General features: G+C 39.9%; 1 protein-coding gene across 1 annotated transcript in view; it reads right to left on the minus strand.

Annotated features, from left to right (window-relative positions):
- The window catches only part of Smp_146220 (putative calcium-binding protein), a gene marked incomplete at both ends in the record, with an annotated part of 8,995 nt that extends 3,554 nt beyond the window's left edge, over positions 1–5,441 (minus strand). Inside the window, 3 exons of the mRNA XM_018788592.1 lie at positions 5,054–5,148; positions 5,197–5,301; positions 5,349–5,441. Coding sequence (XP_018654119.1) covers positions 5,054–5,148; positions 5,197–5,301; positions 5,349–5,441 — 293 coding nt within the window. The remainder of the gene's footprint in view (positions 1–5,053; positions 5,149–5,196; positions 5,302–5,348) is intronic.
- Positions 5,442–14,390: the final 8,949 nt, after the last annotated feature.

Genomic DNA, 14,390 nt, shown 5'->3' on the forward strand with positions numbered 1-14,390 from the left:
ACTCGACATTCCCATTAAATCACAAAAATTGTAAGTATAGATGGATGATGGCTAGCAATGGAATTTAGTGTGTGCTAAGTGGTCAACGCGATGTTGTTTGAAGTTAACGGTACTGGGTTCGAGTCTCGGAATAGATATTAACTCTGGGATAAAGATAAGTTCAGCTGACGAGCCCCAAATAGAACGTACTACACGTCCTGGGTCCCACTGCTAGCCATCATCCATCTATACTTATAATTTTTGTGATTTAATGGGAATGTCGAGTCAATCTTCGCAGACTGCACATATGCCACAAGAAGGCTGATCAATTACAATCCTCAACATCTGTAGGAAGATTCAAAAAGTCATGGATTATTATATCTTCTTTAAATTTATCCACTAAGTTATTGATAATGTTAATATACTGGTAGGAACATTTTACGTGTCGCATTCTGTTTACATTCTACATCGTATGACATTCAATCCCATTATTTACAACTATCTGTTGAACATGTGAACAGGTGTTCAGCATTGACTTGTTTTAAACCCTATTCATTTTGATGATGAACATTTTCATTAGCGAAGACTAAGTCAACTAATATTCTGTCTTTTCGTGGATAGAAGTTCAACACGATTGATCCTGTCAGTTAATTAATAACTAAAGTTTGGTCATTTAAGGAATTTATTTCTCCAAGTAGTTGAACTGACTGAAACAACTTTTTATAAAAACTACAGTTCGAAACATCTAATGGGAATTAGACATTCACCATGGAACTAAAACAATCAGATTGAAGTAGAAAAGGGTGAGTATTGGTAGAATGGTGGCTATATTATTGACTTGGATCACTTGTTAAGAAAATGATCTCGAAACAATTACATTAGTACTTTTTGAATAAATAAAAAGGGTAGAAATCCCTAAACCTTATTCTCCGCAACCTCACCGTGTAAAAATTTTGTTACCCCAATTAAGCTTCCTTACCAAACACAAGTTCCCTGAATGAATTAAATTAACCTTCTGAATATAAGACAACTGTGAGGGGAGAGAATTTCTTGTTTCATAACAGTAGACCGAGAGAAAAATGAATTTTAGTATTTTATGCATCTGGGAACCTGGAATTGTTGAAACTAAGCTAGTTTAAATTCACTGTTCAAATACTATTGTTTTTCAATACTAAGTATAAGTTATTTAACTGGAATAAATGATAATCAGGTTCATAAAAATACGTAATATGTCACCTTAAATTAATTGCATAAGAATCGCTTTATAATTTCCACCGGTTTATCTAATTAATATATAAAACCTAGTCATTTAACTATTATTATCACTGATGTCATTAGCCCAAAGAATAAAAGTTCTTTTGCTGGAGAGCACAAAGTAGAATGCTTTGTCGAATACCTGATGATGAATGAACTATTTGACCCCATCAATTTTAAAAGTAAGGAATTTTTTAGCGTTTAGAAGTTACGTAATGTAAAACTTACCAAACATTTCTAAAGCATTTTCGAAACATCCGTTTGATTGAATAATCCCCCAGCTGTTCGAAATAGACGAACAGGATGACATGAATGGAGTAGTAATAATAACAATTCGTTATCAAATTTGGAAAATAACGGTATTTGTTTAAAGAAGACTCTCCATTTGACCTTTAGGAAACTACTTTTCCAATTTGTCGTTGAGGTGAAGGTATAGAGAGTAAACCGAACAGATTTCATACCCTTTTAAATTCTATTCCCTTTTTTGATGCTCACGTTTAACAATATGCGCCTTTTTGTGTGCACACTTATTAATACTCACCCTTACGGATGTGCACCCCTACTAATCAAGCCCTTTTGCTAGCATCTTTTAGAATGGATATTGATGGTTTAAACACTGAGGCTTCTGTTTAGAAAATATCTTTCAATAAAATAATTGCTATCCCTCTGTATCATTACTTCGTTTCGACTTATGACTTAGCCAGAGGTGAAGTTTCTCTTGTAAATCATGGAGCTGATACGATCTTTTCTGTTCTCTCAGTTTCGAGGGAAAGTTGTATCGAGATTTACTGAATTTTATCTTTTAAAATGTATTGAGTTGTTGTTAAGTTTATCTTACATTGTTCCTACTCACTCTCCTTCCACTCCTTTGTTTATTGTTTTATACTACTTATTTATATTCAGTAAGCAGTTGTATCCTTAACAATTTCCATATTTACATTGTATCGCAAGTTGTACTGTAACATTCGGAAACATTAACATATAATGTTTATTGCACTTATGATTGTATTTGCCATTATAATCACTGTACTTTAATTACTGTAACGGTTATCCACAGTTGTGTATTTGTTTGAACGCAACAGTTTCCATATCGTTTGCTCTTGGTTTGAGTTTCGATTGCTTATAAACTGTTGTCCAATTTCGAAAGAGCTATCGGCTGTCTTTGTACTATCGAAGCCTTTACTATTTCCATTCTATAACGGCGCGTTTGAAAGCTTAGACACCTCACAAGTTGAGAACTGTTAAGTCTATCGAAGTGTCCATCGAGCAATACTGTTTGTTTGTCAGTAATTTCCATAATGGTCTTATCACATAGGGACATGGCAACCTTATCAGAGTACTTATTTTCAGAAAATCCATGTTCAACTAATTTGAGAATATCCTCGAAGGAATTTTTTGCTTCTAAACAGTTTATGAAGGCTGAAGTTTTATTAAGTTGACCCGTCGGTCCAAATAAAGCCCATCCTAACATGGTTAGTGAGGCATAGGGTTGTTTAGGTTTCCCGATACGCTGACCGATGACCCGGTGGGCCTCTGGAACGTCGACACCAAGTAACAAACCGACCTTGTCACAGGCTATGGTGAGTAGCTGTAAGATAGCCTTGTCGCAGATGGGCAGAAATGCCGATCTGAATTGTTCGACCAATATAAAACGAATAGTGAAACGACCACCACGAGGTATGCAGTTTAAATGGGCGGAAGCCGCAGACGATATTTTAAGAAGGGGGCTAGAACCCAATTTTGATGATTTGTTGCACTTCTTAGAAAGGAAAGTGTCAATCGCCACGAACACTTACGGACAGTTAGCAAGTGGGAGCTACAAAGCTCAAACGACATCGAACAACCGGTCTGCTTCTATTAGAGCTAAGATCCATACATTGTCGAGTAAAGGAAAAGTTCATTGTGTAATTTGCTCTGATACCCACGAATTCGTATCTTGCCCACAACTGCTAGCAGTAAATCACAACGAAAAGTTAGAATTACTGAAGAAGTTTAAGCTTTGCTTTAGTTGTTTAAAACCCAATCATCGAGCAAAAGACTGCCGACAACCCATGTTGTGTGAAATCGATGGATGCAAGCGACGTCATCATAGACTTCTTCACAACACAGAACCTGACGCTAAACAAGCATGCTGTAATTCTACTTATTCTACTGGAACGTATTTGGGATTTGTACCAGTCATGTTACATGGTCCCACAGGACATGTGGATACCTATGCATTGTTGGATAATGGCTCGGACTCGACACTACTGCTTAGTGATGTGGCAAAGCACGTAGGAATTTCAGATACAGTGACAAGATTAAACATATCTTCTGTAATTGGAGCGTCATCTCAGAACGCTGAACTTACCAATTTCGAAAGTGAATCTTTAGATAAGACTAACCGAATAAAAATCGAAGGTGTATATACTATAGATAACCTACCTATTGAAAGGTATCATTACCAAGTTTTGATTTGATAATTTTTTTGAATAAATTGAGCATTGGGTAGATTGTTATAAATAAATAATATATTTGTAATATCCCAATGAGTATTATTTATCTACCTATTAAAAGGGCAGAAATCCCACCAACGAACTTCCAAGAGAGATGGAAACACTTGAAACGTGTACAGCTACTCACCATAGCCTGTGACAAGGTCGGTTTGTTACTTGGTGTCGACGTTCCAGAGGCCCACCGGGTCATCGGTCAGCGTATCGGGAAACCTAAACAACCCTATGCCTCACTAACCATGTTAGGATGGGCTTTATTTGGACCGACGGGTCAACTTAATAAAACTTCAGCCTTCATAAACTGTTTAGAAGCAAAAAATTCCTTCGAGGATATTCTCAAATTATTTGAACATGGATTTTCTGAAAATAAGTACTCTGATAAGGTTGCCATGTCCCTATGTGATAAGACCATTATGGAAATTACTGACAAACAAACAGTATTGCTCGATGGACACTTCGATAGACTTAACAGTTGTATGACTCATCGTGATGATAGTGACCTAAAGATATTCGTTAGCTCCTTTTAAAATATTTATGAGTATTTTCAATTTTATCCATTAAAATAAACATCTCTAATAAACCTCTTACGATTAATTTTATACCAGACAAGAAAACATTTGGGATACCGAAGAACTTGTTTAGTGGTAATAATGTTAAATGTGAATTCCGTGCTAGCAGCTGCAAAAATTTAACTTTTCATTAAAAGACAGTGTTGATTAAAATTAGTTTACTTAGGAACGTACAAAAGATACTTTGATGTTACAGTTATGCGATATCATAAAATAGTGCTCAGTTTGAAAAAAAGGTATTAACTGTGTTCAGTACGGTTTCTTAGGCTATAGTTAGAATTATTACTCTGTTTTGATACCTCTCTTGTTGAACAAGTTTACTCTTGTAAAGACAGAGGAATAAATAATCACTTGTTTTTGGTATGTTGCTAGAGGAAAGCAGTATATTTCACATAAAGAAAAGTGTCCCACCCTCTCTATAACTGCATTTAACATACCTTAAGGGCTTTTTGATTTTATTCTTCTGGATGATTTTCCACTTTCCATTAAAGCACCTCTTTTAAATATGTAAACGATTTTACTGATTGTCTTGAAATTTGACTCACTGATGTAAATTAATTAGAGGTAAAACATACACTCATCAAAAACTGTAAGATGTCTCTAACCACCAAGGTAATACCAGTTTGATATAGAAGATAATTCGCTATTTAAGTTAGCTTTATAATGACATTTGTTTTAATAAGTAGAAAGTTTTGTTTAAGAAACCTGGTTACAATTTATTGTTAGATAACTATTACTTTAGCAAATAGCACAACTCACTTTTTACGTAGATGAGAAATTTTATGTATTCCTGTCTGATATTCTTCAAAGGTTATCATGCCATCTCGATTTGAATCAAAAGTTCTGAGAAATCTCTACAGATAATCGGTACCTCATATTTAGAAAATTCCTTTCATATATACCGTAATGAAGCATTCACCGAATTCTTTTTTGATCAAGTATTCTCTTAGTTCATCGCAATCGACAGCTCCAGACTTATCAACATCTATATCATAGAACATCTGCATCTCCGATAAAATAAAAGACCATACTGATTGTCAAACCATTAATTTACCTGGATTAATGCATCATCTGTAGTCATTTTTTCTATCTTTACTTGAGATCGAGAATCTTCCCCGTGAGATGTGCCGAATTTACTCATGATCATACTTCCTACTTGTTTTTATAGGCTTTTACTGTTAATCCTCTTAATCCGGGCGTTAAATTATCATATTACTTCAGACTGACTTGTACAATGTATTTTTTATCCCATATTTGTTAAGATATTTGAGCAGTCAATAAAATATGCAGTTCCAGGTACTGACCAGTAAGGCTGAAAATAAGATTATCTTTGTCATGAAAAATAATTTCTTATCAGGATTAATTAAGGCTTAAGCTTCATGTCGTATTGTTTAGAATGTTGATCATGATATTTAGTACTGAAATGATCATTTTTATTTATCTACTGGTATTATTAAGCGAAAAATAGTTGTTCTTATTTGTGAAATTAACGCCAATCGTGTAAACCTGGTTATTTGAGTAGTGGACTATTACAAATAATAAAAAAATGTCATAGATCAAAAATTTTGAAATTTAGTGTTCTCCAACTGATATAGTGACTGAGTTGGTTGTAAATCCCTTTTCCAGCGTAATCTTATTAGTTACGTACGAGTGAGTTTGCTCAGTTCTAGCTGGGTGTTTGAAGTTTTTGATCTGAGAGTCATTTTATTGATAAATGTGACTAATTAGGTTTAACTGTTTAGAAGAATCGTCCATGTAGATGTTAATTGGTTCAAAATATTTTTCCAGTAATTCTAATCAATATCTAGTTCAAGTCATGTAGGTAAACAGAGTCTTATATTTCCCAAAATTCACAATCTTACTACTGTTGAGGGTCATCATTTATACAAAATGTAACCAACTACACATTATAATTCATTTAGCCTTGTATAGATGAGAGAATGTCGTTCTCCACACACAATGAACGACTTTGAATACAGGTCCTTGAAATGTCAAATTGTTAAGTCTACCCTAAGACACAGTAGTATATGTACTGATTGATAAACCCTTTGTACTTGATTCCGCGATTAATTTGAATTCCAAATACAGTACGTCCAGTTGTACTCAACTAGTTAAATCTCTCATAAGTCTTACTACTCTAGGAATTCTTAGCGCATCAATTCAACTATCATAGACGTGTAAATAAGTTAAATACTGTTGAGGTTAAATGGCTTATAAAATGTATGTCAGATGTCATTTATCTTTAACTTGGTGTTTATTCTGTTATCAATTGCTCTCCTAATATTTTTTCAATACCTAGAAAAGCCTTTCGTCTAGATACATGTTTTTAGCACTATTGATCATTCACTTTTGATGTTTTCAAATTCTTTCATGTTACCTGCGACGGTAAATAAATCCCCAAACAGTCCTGTAAGTTTTCGACATTGATGCTGACCGCATTAGTTTTACCAAACTCACCTAGCTGAAGGCGTTCAGTCACGCATTTGCACCAGCCCCCAAATGCCCTGGTACGGCCGAGAGTGGGGAGAGTCCGCTCTCGAAATGCTCTCACACGGCCACGCGTATATAGCCCCTGCCAGGGGAGTCCTACTCACTGCCTTCTCGTGGCGGGGGTGTTGTTTACGAAAGTGAGAGGACGAAAAGCGAATGTCTGGCGCTATAACCGGGTTGGTGGATATGAAGGATCCACCTAGGGGAGTTGGAAAATCCTGATTCCAATCCACTGGTGCACATGGGCTCCCGTATCCTGAAGGAACAAATGGCGTATGAACCAGTTATTGGTCACCGGCTACCATAGGACTGCATCTGCTCACGATGCTCCACTGCCTTGTATGTTAGACCTCTAGGTCAAAGGCTCGGGGTGCGGCCCCTTAAGGAAACCCCCTGCTTCGGTTAGGGCACCCGGGCAGTATCACAGCCCTCACATAAATAAATGAAATGATGACTTGTACTGACAATCCTATTAACTCGCCTACTATATGTCAGACAATTTGCATTATTATTACTATTATTATTTACCATGTCGCTTATTCACTCCCTTTTATTCCCAATTTGTGTACCCTTACTTTTCAACTTATGCAGCAGCTCGCTCTTGGTGGAAACCCTGTTCCATCTAAACGATCTCAAGTCGCTGTTTGGTCGAAAGTGAATGCTTCCACCGATTATGAATACTGAAGCAATCTTTCTGAAACCACGTACGCCGTTCAAGCTGGCTTCCTTCAACGTTCGCACACTAATGCAGATCAGACAACAGATAGGGCTGGCTATGTCTTTGGAAGGTCTTAATGTTGACGTTTGTTGTCTATCCGAGACCCGTATTCAAGACTCTAGTGAAGTACTACAAATCCGCTCTCCATCTGTCGCCTCGAAAAGCTTGTTTCACGTGCGCTTATCCGGGGACCCTGTGGCATCCTCGTCTGGTCTTGCTGGCGTTGGTGTTGCATTAAGCGCTAGAGCTGAGGCAGTACTAATCGATTGGATCCCCATTAACAGTCGGTTATGTGCTGTTAGATTAGAAAGTTCCTTCAAATTGAGAAGAAATCGGCGTGTCTTTTCGTCATCTCCGCCTATGCCCCGACAGATTGCAGCCCGGATGCAATCAAGGATGAGTCCTACCATTAGTTAACTGTTCTCCAGAAAGCGCGTTCGACATATATTGTAATACTAGCCGGAGACTTGAATGCACAGGTCGGGCGTCTAGGCACAGAAGAGAGTCGTTTAGGTTGCCGATGGGGACTTGTTGGTCGCAGAACAGATAACTGGGACCGTTTGCTGCAACTGTGCACAGACTACAATCTGTTTCTGGCTAGCACTAACTTCCGGCACAGTCATCGCCGGTGTGCCACCTGGCGTCCTCCCTCTGTATCCCAAGCCTGGACTCAGATTGATCACATCGCGATCAGCTACCGCTGGCGTGGTTGTGTGCAAGACTGCCTCTCCTTTTGGAGTACCTATCTGGAGTCTGATCATGCCCTGCTCTGAGCCAATCTTACCTTACTTTGCAGTGGCCGAAGGATTTACCGCCACCAACAGATCGATGTTAGTAAACTGGCTGCAACTTCTGTTGCAAGTAAGTATCGAGCGGAGCTAGCTTCTAGGCTAGCTACCATCCCACCGAAAAGTATAGATGAGCATTGGTTGCATCTTCACGACGCCATGAAGATGGCGAGTAAAGTCGCTTGCGGCTTCGCGAAACGTCCCGCTTACAAGCACTGGGTTTCTTCTGGCTCCTTACAACTGATGGAAGCCCGTCGGTCTACTCCGGGTGACTGTGAGTTTAACCACAAACGAAGGCTGTTACGTAATGAAATTGGGCAAAGCTTGCGTAAGGAACGAGAAGCCTGGTGGTCGGAGCGTGCTAATGAGATGGAAGCAGCAGCTGCATCTGGTAACTGCCGGAAGCTCTTCCAACTCATCCGAGCCACTGGCAGCAAGAAGTCTGGTGTGAGTGAAACAATCTACGAGGATGATGGGATGCCAATCACTAACATCTCTCGACGTATGGGACGATAGGCGGAATTTTTCGAAGGGCAGTTCAACTGGCCTACTGCTCCGGCAACATCAACCAGTTTGTCCTGCCCCCCATGGCCGGTGACGGCTGATCCACCAAATGAGGCGGAAGTCCGCAAGGAACTCCAACTCTTGAAACGTTACAAATCACCGGGCCCAGATGACTTACCTCCGGCTCTTTTTAAAGATGGTGGTGACTTTCTGGCTAAGGAATTGACTGTGTTGTTTACAAAGGTTTGGGAGCATTAAAGTGTTCCAACATCATGGAATGAGTCGATAGTCGTCCCTATCTTTAAAAAGGGTTCAGGTTGTTCCTGTAACAACTATCGGGGGATAAGTCTACTTCCGATTGCGTCCAAACTATTGGCTTCTGTCATACTTCGTAAGTTGTTCAAAACCTGAGGAAGACTGACTCGCGAGGAGCGGGCGAGATTTCATTCTGGTCGATGATGTATTGATCATATATTCACCCTCCGTCAAATGTTAGAACACCGTCATATTTGTCACAGGCCAACAATCGTAGTGTTTCTTGATATCAGGGCTGCCTTCGATTCGTTGGACAGGACTGTTCTCTGGAATTGTCTATTGAAGAAGGGTGTGCCTGAGAAGTTTATTAACATCTTAAAGGCCCTGTATACGAACACCTCAGGCAGAGTGAGGGCATACAACCACTTCTTTCTACTGTCCCATTCAAGCAGTGGGGTTAGACAGAGTTGCCCAATCTCACCATTCCTCTTCAACTTTACCATCGATGACGTTCTGAAAATAGCTCTGATGGATGTAAGTAATGGCGGTGTGGATCTGCTACCTGAAGAAAGACTTCTCGACCTTGAGTATGCGGATGATATTATCTTACTGTGCGATAATGCCCAAGGCATGCAATCCGCACTTAATCAGTTGGCAATCGGTGTCCGCAGGTACGGCATGTACTTTGCACCCTCCAAGTGCAAAGTACTTCTACAAGACTGGCAGGATTCTCATCCTGTACTCACCCTGGATGGTGAGCAGATTGAAGTAGTTGAGAAGTTCGTGTATCTAGGTAGCTACATAAGTGCTGGTGGTGGCGTGAGTGATGAGATTGATGCATGTATAATGAAAGCCAGAGCGGCTTATGCCAATCTGGGCCACCTTTGGCGCCTTCGTGATGTTAGTCTGGCTGTAAAAGGTCGGATCTACAACACGTCGGTGAGAGCAGTTTTGCTCTATGCTTGTGAAACCTGGCCTCTCTGAGTTGAGGATGTTAGACGTCTCTCTGTGTTCGATCATCGTTGTCTCCGAAGGATTGCTGACATTCAGTGGCAACACCATGTTAGTAATGCAGAGGTTCGGCATCATGTGTTCGGGCGCAGAGACGATAATTCAATTGGTGTCACCATCTTGAAACACCGACTTCGGTGGCTTGGACATGTTTCACGAATGTCGTACCAGAGAATTCCACGTCGTGCATTATTTGCCGACTCTGGGAGTGGTTGGAAAAAGCGGAGAGGAGGTCAGTGTATGACATGGTGTCGTGGTATGAAAGAAAGCTGCAAAGGGCTAGCTTCTGTTGGTCCTTCCCGACTAGCTGGCTGGGGTCCGAGAGATGGTGCAACACAGTAACTAGAGACGTTATCAGATATGGCTCAGAATAGAAGCCAGTAGCGAGCCTGCTGTAACCTTCTTTTACTCTCTTCATAAAGAGTGGCTATAACTTTCCTAACTGAGAGAGCTCTTCAGGTTGTAGATTCAGTTCCCCCCATCATTACTCTTCTCCTTTTCTTTTTTTCCTTCTTTTATTTATACACATCTTTCTTCTCCCATTCTCATTATTTGGTGTGGCGCATATGTATCCGGTGCCCTTTGTACCAATATATGTGATTAAATAAATAAATAAGACCACTAGTGGGTACTCCGTGCCACACATCTCCTACAACCATTGGCCAGCTTAGATTAATCACTTTTCGATATATCGATAGTCTATCAAGTGAATCTTTGAGCCTCTTTGCTTCTGACTTTTTATTTAACTGGGTTGGCATACTTCAGTTATAAGGGTATTTTGTGTAACGGCATCGTCAAAATCCTCATACTTGTGGCATCTTTAGTGGTGAGCCCGACGTGATCTAGTACATTAAAAATGAACTGAGTTTGTTTCTTGTTGTAGTATTACATGTCATATTTCAACTCTTATTTTTATATACAGTGATATTGTTTTTCGAATATCGAATATTTTTTCTCGCCCATAGATATATTTTATCTTCATCATGACGGAACAGACATCCAAACTCCTGAATATTAAGACTTTTTTGCACCCCGCCTTTCAACTCATAACATTATGGTTCATCAGTATAAAGGCCTGATTCTACTACACAGAATCTCACTTCCTCAAGCACGATGTGATAGACCTGCGTGCTCAATTTCTCGCAGTAGTTAGGGAGCTACCGCGCGATTCTTACAAGTACGTCATACCTACTATATTTACTGGTGCTGTTTCTCAACCTTACGACACTTTGAAGAGGGCCATTCTGGAAATTGCCAGAACCCTCTGTACTGAAGATTGTTCTGTCAAGGACAGACCTCAAACGACACAAAATGACATTACAGATCTCTGTAATGCTCTCAATCGTAACCTTAGTATGTATCATAATCCCAAACTCCCACAAATAAGCCTATCTTGAAGATAATCGGTCTCTGGATTTCGAGGAACAGATAACCCTAATTGGTGTTAGTACCGTAATAAATATGGTAAATGCTATAGAAATCGAAAGAAACCCTGAATATTCACAAACTCCAAACCTTTCGAGAAACTTCCTCACGGGCACGCGTTAATGAGCAACCGTAACCGGTGAACATAGCCGTCTTTCATACATCACTGATGTGGTGACGAAAGTTCATAATCTCGCCAACACTAACGCAGAGGTAGGCGTTCTTCCTTCAAATACCGATGACTGTCTATTAGACTCGATTTTCAATTCACAGGAGGCAAATGGAGAACCGACTGCCACATATAATAAGCGATATATTTGTAGTGACCTGCTTTTCTCGACGAGAACGCGATTGGTATAATGAAAACAATTATTATTATAACCAATTGTACTAGTGATTGTTTTACTATACTCGTTGTTTAACTGTATCAAAATCACTTTTCGTTCGGTTGTCTATCTTGTCCGCTCGAACTTTCTTACGCTCTGCCTTTATTGCCTGTACTCGATGGCACGTCTCGGTATTCTTTCGATACCACGAGATCGCCAATAAATATACTTTATCTGGACTAATTACAGCCTTCTGGTTTACGAGCTATCAAAGGAACCAAGTTGATTTTGGGCACGTAATCTTACTGTAGTGGTAATCATAGTCAACCGAGACGCCATCTACATATTTATCCCTAAATTGGTTTACGCAGACCCATTCACTAGGTTTTCGCTGTTGCAAGTGTTTATATATCAATCATTGGTATAGACCTTCTACAGCACCATAATCTACTCATCGACACGTGCAAATGGAGGTTAGTAGATGGTAATACTAAATTAACTATGTGCTCAACTTCATTTTCCGTTTGTATATTACCTCTAGTCACTATTAGGCACATTAACGACACATACTATCCACGGATACTCCACAAGCACCCTAAGCTGTACGTTGAGCGACCAGACGAATTCGACCATATGATAGACTGGAGAATTATTCGACCATCGAACAGCCCATGAACGTCTTCGTATATGGTCTCTAGAATGGACAGCAATGATTGACGTCAAACTGGTGACTATCGGTAGCTGAATACGAAAACCACCTCCAATCGTTAAGCATTGCCTAAAATCCACCACCGGATGGTTATCCTTTTTGGTAAAACCGTTGTGTGGAAAACTGATCTGGTTATAACATATAACCTAATTTCTATGGCTACAGAATAAGAATTAACGGTATAATGTGCTGCCAAATGAAAAAAAACGAATAACTAAATAAATAAGTAAGAAAATAAATCATTAGGGAAGTAAGATTTGAAGAGATGATATGATAAACTAGGAAAGGGTGGACACCGAAGAGTAAGAAATACCATTCATAGGACGGTGGACGAAGACTAGGTTTGGCTAAATGCACCTGATCCAGAGAGCTCTTTTATATGGCCTTTAACCGACCAGCTTCATGGAAATGCGAAATCCATCAATTTAAACGACAAAGCGAAGAAAACATTCTCCACAGTTGGGGAAATTATCACAGGAGTAACAATGGTCGCACATTTGGACACCGAAGCACGCACTATTATCACAGTAGAGCCATCCGACCAGGCAATCTTGGTAGTCTTATGATAATGGGTATAAAACACCGGGAGGACTTTGACAATCTTGAGACGGTTGCCAGATATTGAGTCGAGGCATAGAACTTTCAGAAGAGAACTCGTAGCCACGTATTGTGCTGTACTGAAATTTCAAAATTATGTGCAAGGCCAGGAATTCATTCTGCTCACCTACCACAAACCTCCTACCTCCTATTTAAGCTCGTCTCTGGACAAGAACTCTTCTCGAGAGTCTCGACAACTAGACTGCATTTCTCAGTTTACTCCAGATGTACAACATATTTCTGGGTCACACAATATAGATGGAGACGCATAGTCTCGTGAGACTTATTTCAACAGTTATCAAGGGATCCACCTTCACAAACTCCCTCTGACTCCAATGAAGGAACCGATCTTCAGCACGACTCATCTTCGACAACCCTGAAACTACTAATCAAGCAGATTGTAACAAGTAAGGAAACTTTACTATACGACACATATAAGTGGGGATCGTCCAATCGTCCCGAAGTATAATCGACTCAACATATTCAATACGTTGCACAAACTTTCTCATCCAGTTATTCCAGCAGCCATCAATCTCAAAGCAGAACGATTTTGTCGGCCGAGCATGAATAAAGATGTGAGGTAATGGGCATAGTCTTGTTTGAGTTGCCAGTAATCTAAGGTGACTAGACACGATATATGTCCCTTCGATTCTTTCGCAACCCCGACCCTCGTGTCGACAATGTTTATCTGGATTAGGAAAGACCTATACCAGATTCAAATGGATACTTTTAACGTGTGTGGGCCGTTTCACATGATGACCAGAAGTAGTACCCACCAAGAACGTTACTGCTGAAACAGTGGCCCGGACCTTTGTCGAACAGTGGGTAGCAAACTTCGGCAGCCTTCTGACTACCACTACAGACCGTGAACGCCAATTCGAATCTGGACTTTTCCGTTGTCTCACTTCACTAGTAGGAACAACACGATCCTAACCGACCTCCTACCACCTGCAAGCTAACGTGCTGGTGGAACGATCTCTCATGGATTAAAGTGTGGTTCTACACCACTGAGTGGTGTCATATGAGAATGAAACGACCGTCCAATACATTCAGGTCATGTATGGTAGCAGAGGGTTAAATGTACGCATGAATCCAACTAGTGAATGAGTCATAGTTGATAAACATTAGATAGGCAACCGCAGCATAAGAAATGAAGAGGATCGTAGAGGTCGGTATTCAGAAAGGTATAGGCACATCCACGCGGAAGAGTCACAAAGGGGACGAGAACGAGAATCATCGCGACTTGAACTGACAAATCCATCATCCCACTCAT

The sequence above is a fragment of the Schistosoma mansoni genome, chromosome W (genome assembly GCF_000237925.1).
Source record: "Schistosoma mansoni strain Puerto Rico chromosome W, complete genome".
Taxonomy (NCBI): domain Eukaryota; kingdom Metazoa; phylum Platyhelminthes; class Trematoda; order Strigeidida; family Schistosomatidae; genus Schistosoma; species Schistosoma mansoni.